Raw genomic sequence first — 12,960 nt, forward strand, 5'->3', positions numbered from 1 at the left:
AAATATTCTGTATTTTTCCTATTTCTTGAATACTTCCTGATTAGTATTTGTCTCAACAGAAAAAAAAAAAAAAATTCTTATTCAGTGTAAAATTTGACTATACTAGGCAAGACTGGATCATCATGACATACTTAATAATAACAACAAACCCCCAAAACAGAATACAAAAACCCCTCTCTGATTCATAGGAACAATGAGTAAATTCTTGTTTCAGTAACTCCCCTTGTAAAAAGCAAGGCCAATTCTCCTATACAGGCAATAAAGTTTTACATGGTCCAGCTGCACATACCTGGGGCTTTGGCACAAATTTTTATTGATCCCACGGTCCCAGAGGCACATTTGACCAACGATGTGCCGCAGTACTTCAATTCAACATTCTGGATTGAGCCCTCAAGAGTTGGCAGGGGATTCTTAGATTTCACACCTAATAAAAGAAAACTGCAAATGTACTAGCCTGTTGAATTTAAATATTTTTATATTCCTTCACCAAGGCATTTAAACTTAATTATATTTTAATTATCTACCTTAGATGTTCTTACAGCATTTTTGTTGTGATTCACAGGTTTTAAATGAAAGTGAAAGAATGAGGCATATGGATTTTTTAATACAAACAGTTATGCACAAAATATATATAGATACCGTGAGGAAAACACACAAGACCACTTAGAAATTGAAATAACAAATATGCATATATACACACAGATACTTTCATTTTCACTTTGCAAGTGCCACATCAGCTATTCTCCTTCATGTTTTTATTACGACCATTTAATTTCAGGATCTTAAAATGACTACGTGTTTTCAGCTTTTATTTAGACATCAACATTTTACTCAGTAGCGAAGTAAAGCATTAGATCCATGCAGCTGAGCAGTACAGAAGGCCAACGGCACACTTGCCATTTTTCAGCGGAAACTGGAGTTCAAACCTTGCCTTGGGTCACAAGTGGAAATAAGTTTTGGTGGTCTTTCCTCAGCCCCCATTTGTGAGCACCAGAAAACTACTGCACCACTTGGAAGAAGTCAGTGCTATTGGCAGTCACTTCTGAAGAGCTGCCCAGAACTGAGGCAGAAGCAGCAGGGGATTGTACAAGCCAGGACTGAGATTTGTTGGCAGAGCTTGAGGGCAGCCCCCCAAAACAGCCCCAGAGCATAGGTGGAGGAAGCCAGCCCTCCAAATCTGTACAGCACTGCATATCAGAAAAAAAACACATAAATTCACTTGCAAATTAGAAATAAATAGTTTCAACACCTGTAAGAAGTATGAAAGGAAAAACTAACAGAAGTTGCCTTTTTTATGGTTTCTTTTTCCCTTCGTGCAGAAGCAACTTGGAATTTGTCAGTTAAAATTGGCAAGCAGCTTGTTAATTATGCAAACATTAGTATAATTATGGAACCATTTCCTCATGTACGTAACATAGAATTTGTTCCAAAATCCATAATTATGCAAGGAAAGTATTGTGGAATATCAGGTAAAAAAGCATTTTTATACATATTTCAAGATTATTAAACACATTAAAGAAGTGTAATCATCTACAGAATTAATTATTTAGGTTTTTTCCAAAATCTGTCCAAGACTTAACTCAAAGAACAACCTTTAATATATATTAACTAGTAAGGAAAAGAATCCTAAGAAAATTATAGGGAACAGAAGATTTCAGATTAAACTTGGTATGCTTAGTTCACTGTGCTTATTCAAGTTCCTAAAGATTGAAGAATATTTCGTGGTGCATACAAAATCATTTAGCAAGCAGTCTTGACAGATATTCAAGTTTTTTTCTGGTAAAACATTAAAATAATTGTTGAATAAAAAGTACTTTCCAAGACAGAAAGAAAGAAGAAACACATGAAGGGACACACAGAACATGATAAAGCAGACTGCCATCTGAAAGTAGGTTCCACACTCAAGGTATTATTTGTTATCAAAATTTACCCCGTTTTCTGTCTTTGGGCTATGTCCAGACTTTTCCTAATTTGTGACTCAGGAAGGCTTCAAAGGCTCAAAGAACACTCACTGAAACTAATTTGTGTGCCTTCCTTACAACAACCCATCAGTTCTCAGTCTGAAAGACCAACTACCAGTTTGTCTTGTGAACAGACCCTCACTCCCATTTCTGTCCAGGGTAAGCCTCTTTTAAAGCTGAAAATCCCCTTTGATCTAAGGCATGGTATCTGACATAATACATGAATTTATCAAAATAAACTAGGATATCTGTAGGCATTTCTGCCTCCTCATAGTTCCTAGAAATTTGTGCAAAATAGAGGCCATTACATTCATATAAATAAAAAAGGGGGGGGGGGGGTGGAGGGGGGATATCCATCTTCTGCCAATTCCAAAACAAAGATTATTCAACAGTTTTAGCAGCCAATATTACAGTTAAAGCAAACCAAACTGAGGTCACAATTTGATTCCCGTCTTTTAAGCCCTCTTAAAACTGGGAGTTTCTTGCTGTTTTCATTTTTCAGCAATTGTTTTAAGAATCAAAATTAAAGTTGTGATGTGCAATACATTTCTCTCACTTCACTATGGAAGATGAAGTACTTTTAAAAATAAATAATTCCTACAATGGAGTTCACTTTTAGATGCATTATCCTGGACAACTTCTTTGCATTGATACTAAAACTGTCCATGTCCAAAATTATTTACATGCATAATTTAGATTTGATTTTAGTATCCTATCTGAGACAAAGGAACCAAGTTAAGTGCGATTATGATCACTCTTTGTTTCTTTTTACTCCTAGTCCCTCACCAAGTAACTTCTGGACTTTCTGAATTTCAGCAAGATATGACAACATTATCCAAGACATTTATTTTCTACAACCTTCTATTTGCCCTCTTCAACTGACCAATTATCAAATTTATGACAGTCAGCAAAGCATTGCTCAAATGAGCCAAGGAACTGCTTTTCACCCAGCCAGCAGTTAAGGACCATGATGGGAAGCCAGGAAAGCTTCATGGCTTGGCCTTAAAAAAACCCACAAACCTTTAATACATGCTCATAGAATTAACCATCATATTTTAATGCATATGAAGAAGTCACTGGTAGCAGTAATAAGGTTTTTTGGTTTTTTTTCTGTTACGGGATTAGGGTAAACACTTTGTCCATTGTTTTCAACTATTTGACAGAAAATAGGGAAGAACTGGGAAAACACAGAGTATCTCATGCCTTCCTTTTCTATATTGCTTTCATGTCAAATGCCAACCTGCTTTCAGCTTCAACACCTGAAAACTACAGCACAGCAAAGTAAACAAGGAGAAGTTGCCAGAAAAAATTCCAGCTCTGGACTGATGGATACTCAATCCTATTACCTATTTATTAATTACTGAACACCTATTTATTAATTACTGAAATCCTATACAGAGAACACAGTAAGAAACTTAGAATGTCTAATTAGACTTTCACAAAGACAAAAATCACCTAAACTTGAAGTGATTGCCCTGGCCAAGTCACAAATCGTTTTCAAGGCACAGAAAGTTTAGAGACTTTTAGTGAACCATTTCTAATGAACTGGTTTAAAATACGAGGCTATTTTCTTCAGTCTGAAAATTTTTGGAAATTATGAGCCATCTCTCATAAACTTGTCAAACTGGCAAGCAGCTCTTCAGAGAAGAAAGAAGCCTTGTTTCCTTCATATGCCTCTATTTGTAGATTGCATCCCTGTAACTTTAGTTCCTCCAAATAGTCTCCCTTATTTCTTTCATCGTGGTACCATTGAAAAATTGAAGTCTCAGCAGTTGTTCACAGAACTAAAATATTCCTTAAACACCTATTTCAGCAAACAAATGTTTAAGCAAGCAAAGACTAGAGCTTCCTTCCCTCCCCTCAATGTTTATAAACTTTTCTTAAGGTAGTTGGGATCAATCTTAAGGGATTGATTATGAAGATTTTCAAACTTCTAGATTAGAAATGCTCCATGCCTCCATGTACTAACTGAAATTTTGCACGGAGACAAACAGACCACAACATTGTAATTAAGACATTGAGCATGAATTTGAACAGACACTAGGAAAACCACATCTAACATTGCCAACAGCAAACATTATGCAAATTCAACATCCTGCAAATGAAGTAGGAGAAAGGCTTATTTTCCAAGGTGCTAGACAAGGGAGTAGAACTTGTACTGTACTGATTCTTCTGGAATCTCACTTGCAAAAGCACCACTCAGATTTACTTGACAATGCCCAGTGGAATCAAATTAGGGCAACATGTTTTTTCTTAGTACAAATCACTTCTTCAGTTAATTTATTATTTTCACCAGGAACAGGGGAATCAAAGACTTTATGAAGGAAGAGATACATATGCCAGTCGTCATCCAATGTAACTTATGGCTCCTTTCAGATAAATTTTCTAGATGTCTGGAGTTTTTTTCCTGCAAACATTGCCCATTGCAGAATGATCTGCAGTAAGAATCCAGTGTTTCCTTCCCAATATGTAGCCTTGTGTACACTCAGTGATCAAGTATAGCCTATTTCACTTGATTCAGACACATGGAATACCTCATATCACCAAAGGCTTAAAATCTGTTCTTTCCATATGGTAGAACCCAAAAACAGGCAGAAACGTTTTCTAACTTAAAATCTACTATACCTTGACAATTTGCACCTTGCACACACTAACTCACTTTAATTATAACTCCAAGCCTGAAGAGCTGTTGTGATCCAGATACACATACAGAAATATTGCGCTGTCAAGAAAGGTTTTCCCACACTTTGAAACAGGTATTCACATCCTCCCTCCAACATTCCAGATATAGCTTTGGTCTGTTCCATGTACATAATCCAATCACACAGCTTGCCCCAAGTTCCTGCATTCAGTGTCATTCCACATGCAAGCAGGGAGAAACAAACAGCTAAAGGCAGATCACAACTATGTCTTTATTGATCAGCTCAGGATTTCTTCTAGCAAGCCTAGAAACCTAAGCACTCATTTAATTTAAGGCCTGTTTAAAAACATCACCTAATTAGTGATTTTGCCAACAAATATCTTTTGCTAATCCATTTGTGATAAGGGGAATTTGCAATGATTACTAGCAAACCAAGAAACAAAATCTAAACTGATCAATAACAAACACAGAAAACCAGAAAAGAGGAATGTTACTGATTCTGAGGACAACAGACAGAACTGCGTGCCACCAAATCCCTGAAATACAATAATTATTTATAAAGCTCATAAAAGAACTGCAAAATATGAAATAGGAAATGAATAAGGCATGACAAACTTCTACAAGCAACTCCACATGAATTGTGCCCACATTTAGTCTGTGGCCTCAGAAGGAAAAATCTCAATATTTAAAGTATTAAGTACCAATAAACTATGGTTTGGAAACATGATATAGTAAAAGACTGTCACATACTTGTCAAAATAATTTCAAACAGTAAAAAGATCAATCCATGAATAAAAGTAAGGAGCTATTAACTAAATGAAAGAACAGTGAAGCATAAGTCTTACTGGAATCATGACAAAAAATGTCAAATTATTTTCACAGAAACATATATTTAGGTTTTACATGACTAACACAGAAAAGCTAGTAAACAAATTGAAGCATAAGAGAAACCTCATTTCTTTCCTAAGAGATATTAATCTGTATTCAGTCCCTGCTTAGGCAGTTCTTAGTGAGAATTTCTTGGTCTGTATTGGGCCATCAGAAGAGATGGCGCTTCTGAGGAACTCCAAGCTAAAACCAAACTTAATTCCTTCCTCCTTTCAGAAAGAACATAATAGAAGCCACAAAGACCAGCTCTAACTGGCACCAGTCCTACTTCTCACGTTCAAAGCATTGGGAGAGCATAAAGCTTTCACATTATTATTTGCAATAAAACAGCAGCAACATAGGAACTTCAATATCTCTTTCAATCATTCTGCTTCCTCACACACATCACCTGAAATCACTGGGCTCTTGTGTTTAAGGTTCTCTCCTCCACCTCCCACACTCTCCCACTTCCTTTTGTTTAACTGGAAAAACAGAGGAAAAGAGAGGTTTTCCTAAAACGTAGAAGCTGGGGTATAGGTATTTTCTGCGGTTTTTCCATAGTAAAATTGAATCTTTGCAACAAAGTACCTCAAGGATCTTCACTGTGCTCACAATTGCATGTTTTAAATCTGTCAACATAATCTATAGACCATATTTTGCAACCCTAATGCACATACTCACAGGCTATTATTTTATTACTTCTTCAGAACAGTCATTCAGGCAGCTTATTTTAAGGAACTGTCAAGGTAAAATTATTTGGGTGTTTTTTCTAATTCAACTTGATTTAATATCACAGTTTCTATTCTTATTATCATAGTAATTTATTTTCATGTAACTGTGTCAACCAGTTCTTAGTCTACATTTCACTATTCTAAGAAATTATTGTTTCATCCCCACCCACTCCTAAGACGTAAAAGGGCACCAACAACAGGATTATGGTAGACCTGTCTTGCCTTTAACATACTGTGAACTGGGCAGATTTTCTACTGACTTGAGCTTCTGGGCCAGAGCTCCACACAAAAGAGAACCCTGCCCGAAAAAATAGCTCTGAATTTATTTTCTTTTCAACATGGTACTAAAAGAAAAAGTAAGTGAAAGGGTGAAATTAAGCGACAGACTGAAATACTCCCTAAAGAAGGTCAAGCTGCTTTGTTCTTGGGCGGGCAACAATGATAAAATGTTTATCAGTGTAAGCATGTATCATTTTCTTCATCAGAATATAAACTGCAAGAAGCACATGTTAAAATATCTCTAACTAATCACTTAAATCCTTAAACTGCCTTTAAACTAGCTAAGGTTTCTCCATTGCCTAAATACTAAACAAGATGCAGGATCATCATTATAAACAGAGATTTACATATTGCAAAATATTTCCCAGCTTGCTAAAGAATAGCAGCATTTCACCTACATGGAGATTCATTTTAATAAGACAAAATGCTGTTGTTTACATTCCTGCTTCACTATGGCCTTCAAACAGGTCCCCATATGCCCTAACCCAAAAGCCTCTTGACTTTTCTAAAATCCTTCTTCAAATAAAGAGGTAAATAAGAAAACTGGAGCTCAAAAACTGAAAACTAGCATTGAAGAAAGCATAGAACATTTGGAATAATATGGTTAGAGCATTCTAGGTAAGAAGAAGCTTTAAATATTCCTTATTGATGATCTGCTTTAAGTGATTATCCAGTAAGGTAAAATGTGGTTTTAATTTGGAATGCTCATACGAGAATTAAACAGCTACCACAGAAATGCACAGAATCTCTGAATCATTTACATTGGAAAAGACCTTTAACATCATCAAGTCCAACTGTAAACTTAACACTGCCAAGTTCACCAGAACAAGTAATCAGGTGACCAAACACCTTCGTCCAGGTGCTTGTTACAGTGCAGCTGGAGGTGATGTTAGCAAAGATAAGGTTGAAAATTTCAACTATGCCTCCCTTCTAGTAATAGAAACATTCCCTTATGGACCTACCCTAACTCCCAGTGTGCTGTTTCCACCTGCAATGGTACCTAACACTGGAGCACAGCTGGACAACAATTTGCAAGCATTGCACACTGACTGCTAAGTTTTACGTGTGATTAGTAGTATTTATTTAAACTACTACTGTGCAGTATTTGCTAAGTTCTTTCAGGATAGAAAATGTGAATGTCACTAGTAGCAATCCCTGTGTGAGAGAAATCAGCCATGAAAACTGTCCTGGAGTTGGCAGAGGCACAGAGCTGGGCCTGAGCGCTGTGAGAGCAGGGGAACGAGGTGGGAGCAGCTCTACCTCAGCAGCTGTAGGGAAAAACCAGGGCAGCTCAGAAAATGGGTTGTAGACCTGCAAACCAAGGTGGGGCTGTGGAGTGGCAAGCAGCTGACCCCTGGCATGCCGCATGTCAGAAGAGGCCAGGCCTGGGCAACGCACACAATCACAAACCCCTCTGCCATAAGGAGCCCTGACCACATCCCACACCATCAGACTTCTGCTCCCTGTTGGACAGAGGATCCTGTTGATCTAAATAGCCAACACTTAGAAAAGGAATACCGTTTCCCATTTTTAAACAGAGACAGGATTGTAAATAACTCCAAAATTTTGCTGTGAAAAGTGCAGTTTTGGGCAATTTATTAATATTAACCTCGTTGTTGCTAACATTTGGGCTATTTAGACATCAGCAATTATAAGCAGACCTAACTGAAGTCATTATTTTGGATTTGGCAATATGACACTGGTCAGAAAACAGGATTAAAGTAGCTTTAGTGCTCCTCTTCCTGCTGTTGTAAACGAAGGTTAAAAAAAGAAAAGGATTGATTTTCCTTTCTGCCCAATTCAACAGCTGCATTTCAGATATTCTGTATCATTTGAGACAATTGGTAGAAGCCAAAGTTGATACATTAAAATAAAAATAAAATTTAAGTTAATTAAAATAAAAATAAAATTAAGATTTTGTCTTCCAAGAAAATGCAAAAAAAACCCCTATCAAAATCTAGATTGTAACTTTAGAAAAGCATGTGCTATCAATCCTCATACCTATGTGTTGTTAGCTGACAAATGCTAAAAGCGACATGGGTACATCTGTATGGGATACAGATAAATAAAAACTTGAGAAAGGTGCACAGCAAAGCATTTGAGGCAAGATTCTGAAAAAGATGAAGACAGACAGATAGATAAAGAGCTCACAATTCCCATCCTCAGTAAGACACCCTTTGGTTGGAAACCATGAGCTTGCAATTGGTTCATTCCATCTCCGTTGTACAAGACTTCTTTCCATTTCAATTACAGTAGTTTTCCTGTATCTGAGGCTAATAATAGCTCATGCCAAATGTCAACATGTAAAATATATGATAACACTTTCACTCACTAGTAAATGCTAACAGGATCTCAAAAATCTGAAATGTATTTTCTATCTAGTCTAGTTCAAATTCAATCCTGGACTATCTCAAAGGGCTTATCTTCAAACACATTAAGCAAAAACTGCAATTTATCTTAGACTCTGGATTAAACTCTGCATTTTACAACTCTGCTTTTAGTAAAATGCTGGGTAGCAACTTTCAGAGAAGAGAACAAAGAGAAACTTTCTAGGACAGCAAATTGTAGGATGAAAAACCAAATTCTCACACAAATCAGAGCTCATCTCAGACCTTATCACCTTCTGTTGCACCTGTGGAGCTCTCTTCTCTAAGGCACATCTACTCAAATAAACTATTTGGCAACTATAAAACTAATAAATATTTCCTATGAGTCTGCATTGCCTTTAAATGTCTCCTTCACCAGAACAGATTCTAACCTTACAGTGCTATGTAACACATCTAATATGCTAAAGACAAAAAGTGCCAGGTATCACCTGGACCTACACAGGATTGTGAGCTTCCCTGTAACACACATGACACCTGGTCACCTGTTTGCTGTCAAACACAATATCCAATGGCTGAAATCTCTCACAGGCTCAGCTGGAGCTTATTGAATATAGGACAGCACAGGTATGGACCAGAAAAAAGGTAAACAAGAAGAGGATTCTAGAGGATGGACATAGTAATCCTTTAAGCAGTAAAGAAATTGCAAAGGTTCATAACGATTCAAAAGAAGGTCAGAAGTGTTCAGTAACAGTATTATCAAAAATAAGGAACATCAAAAGTGTAATCATTAACAGTTAATTTCCTGAGTTGCTAGGCATGGGGGAGAAGCAAAAAAGAATGTTAACATCCCTCAGTTGGGAAGTGAAGAAAGCCCAGAGTCACATGATTAAAAGATGAACTACAGAGATTGCTGCTACAATCACCGACTGTAAATGAGTAGGAAATGACAGGAAAACAGTCATTCAGATAGGACGGATAAATAAAATATTACAGAAATTAAACAGAAAGATTAAAGTACAATAGATCAGTATTATCATGAGGAATCTTCCCATGAATCTCCTGCTCAGAAAGTATATGCTGCTTTAAATAAAAGGTCCAAGTTTACCCGTTTACAGGTTTTCCATGCACAAAGATGACAAAATCTCACTTTCATTAAAGATGATGGTTTTTTCTAACTGAAGAATCATTCTTATTCACAATTTCTATACCACACTGCTTTTCTTTATACCAATGTACTCCTTCCAACAACCTAATATAGATTGTTTAGGATATCAACTTAAAAACACAATGCTCTAATTTTAACAAACAAGTTTGTATTTTCTTTTAAATAGTCTATGTAACTCCTGAGGACTTAAAGAAAACAATACATTTAGTGTCTGGAATGGCAGTTTCTTACACGAGGAGGATATTAACCTTTAATCCTTGAAATCATTAAAGAAATGTTTGTAGAAATATTTTTAGCCTCTTTATCTGGTCAAAGTACTGGAAGTTAAGTCGTGTCTGTACAAACCAATCATTTCACCAGCAGTTTTATATTTCTTTAAAGCCTCATATAAAAAGCACCTGCTTAAAGTGAGTAATGGAGTTTTATATTCATTGCACTTAGGAACAGCGTATGTAACCTATTCCGTTTTCCTCCCTTGTGGAATATATTTCAGCTTATATTGCACAGCACATTACCGATGTGTATAAAGACCCTCTGATCAGCAATTTGGACTGCAGACAGCAACCTGCATGAATACACTTTTTTCCCCTTCCTTAAATACAGTATCCACTTGATTCATCAACACAAATTAAAACCATCCTTTAAAGATGATGATCTCACCTTTACAGTGAATACATGAAGCCCATGCATGGAACACCATAGCAATGGCAGACTGCAATCTGCAGCATTCACCCTGCACAATCAACAAGCAATGCACATGCTGTCAGCATTGCAAAGAAAGAACCTGGTATTTAATCTTTCCTGGCCCAAGAATAGAAAATCTGCATTAGTGTGAATAATTTTTGAAATTTTAAAACCTTGCTGTCTGTTACGATATAAAAAACAGAAGAAAATCCAAATGCAAGGAGTCATGTAACACAGCACATATTAAAGATAATTTTATCTTGGAATTTGCATTTTGTCAGAAAACATGAAAAAGGGTACTTCCATGCTATAGCTTATTGAAGCACATGCTTGTGATATCTTCATAGTTGAGAAATTTAAAGAATTTTTTAATTTGGCCTCAGCATCAGGTTTCCCTGCAGAATTTAGTGCTTGATTTCACTAATACTAAGAACTTGAAATAGTTGTACAACAGAAGTCTACAATTATAGCAATACTTATGCTGGATTCAAGTAGGTAATATAGGCATGATTGTAACAAAATGAACATATTTTAATTTTTTCATTAAGAAAACAACACTGGCTTTTGATGGGACCAAATAAGTTTTGTAAACACTTTTGCATGATTATCCATTGTATTCATTAAATTATTGTAATACGTATTACACACAAAGTACATCAATTTCCACGTATTTCAAAGCAGAATGATTTATCCCCTATGCACAGAATCAAATCATCACAAAAGCAGATGCTACTTTACAGTAGACAGTTACTTTCTGCATCTTCTTCCACCCACAATCTCTATCTGCTGGTAAGTTTAAGTAACGTGGAAAATAAATTTGCCAGAACTTAAACTAGGCATAGAATTACCCATCAATATTACTGCACCTAAGTACTTACTCACTGAACTAAACAGGAAGAAGGGCTATATTACATTAGCTTGATTAGTACCTCATGGAAGGCTGCAGAAGTTTTGAGGTCAAGGCAAGTTTACTGAGCCCATGAGAAGTGGAAGGAATAGATATTCTATAGTCATACATCTGAGGTAATTTCTGTGATTGGGCAATTGGATATTTTCTAATTTATTGTAATTAGGTTAGCACTACAGTATGCTTGTTTGCTACAAATTTCTTACACTGATATACTTGGTACAGTAAATCTTGGTAAATCTACCCAATATCAAAATATCTCAGAAAGAGAGGACTTCAAAGTTAAAATTAAATCCCGCTAAATCTTCACATTATCTTTGAATCATAACCAAAGGAGATTTTGAAAAGAGGAAAAAAGTCAAATTTTTAATACAGAGGAACAATACTACAAACTTACTGCTTTTACAAGGCTGTTTCTTTTCCCAATTAGACTTCCTTAGCATAACTAAAAATCTGTAATAAATGTCCCTATAGGTATTATAACTAGTTTAGTTAATAAAAAGGAGTGCTATATGAATACCGGTTGCATGCTTTTCAACAGAAGGACGTAAACTTATTTAGCGATCTGTTTTCTCTTTCATCTTATCTCTAGTTTCTGTGTAGATTTATAATGCTCATTGTTTCCAATTTGAACAAATCACCTAATGGCAGAAAGGAAAATATGTTAACCTTGGAATTATTTGCAGTTGTAGAAATCCCTTTTGTCTGGCTCATGCAAGGCCTGCAATCTGTTTTAAACACAGATTGTCTGTCTTTTGTCTGACAGCCACCAAGCTGCACAAATTACTTTCTGCCTGTTCACCTGTTTGCAGCTGTGTCTGTAAGCTAAGGATTCTGTAGTTTGACTTGAGCAACCACTCCAGGATTGATGACATGTGCTGCTGATACACTGAGCAATTTGAAGAAATTACTGGCTAAACTTATTGAAAAACATCTGTGCATGAGCTGAGAACTAGAAGCCTTCAGTTGTGTGTTTGCAACCTGCAGTGGCGGCAATCTGTTTGAAGTGATATCCTTCCATAACAGAGCTGGTCTTGCCACAAAATAACTGAACCATCTTTGCAACATATTTCTTCACCCAACAACAGAATTCTGCTCTTTTGGTCTTGAATACACCTCCTAAATAGAGGATATAACAACAATTAAGACTTCCTATACACATCTAGCAGAAGTAGCATCTTTTGAAGTGTTTCCATTTTTCACCGAGATCTGGCATTCTGTGCTGTTTCCCAGCCCTCTCTGCTCACAGACTCATTCTCAGCAGTTAATGCTGGTTTGAGCATCTCACAGGCACCCTTATTATATCAGCCAGGAGGACATGCCTAGGCAGTCTTTTGGGGGTACAGCTCAACTCTTCAGCTAACAGCTAACTCATAGTAATGCCTGAGGTTTGTGCTT

At 36.4% G+C, this 12,960-nt stretch overlaps 1 protein-coding gene across 1 annotated transcript in view; it reads right to left on the bottom strand.

Annotated features, from left to right (window-relative positions):
* The window catches only part of VPS13B (vacuolar protein sorting 13 homolog B), a 429,435-nt gene that overhangs the window by 293,794 nt on the left and 122,681 nt on the right, over positions 1–12,960 (bottom strand). The window contains exon 18 of the mRNA XM_058820123.1: positions 290–424. Coding sequence (XP_058676106.1) covers positions 290–424 — 135 coding nt within the window. The remainder of the gene's footprint in view (positions 1–289; positions 425–12,960) is intronic.

This window comes from Ammospiza caudacuta, chromosome 1, assembly GCF_027887145.1.
Source record: "Ammospiza caudacuta isolate bAmmCau1 chromosome 1, bAmmCau1.pri, whole genome shotgun sequence".
Lineage (NCBI taxonomy): Eukaryota > Metazoa > Chordata > Aves > Passeriformes > Passerellidae > Ammospiza > Ammospiza caudacuta.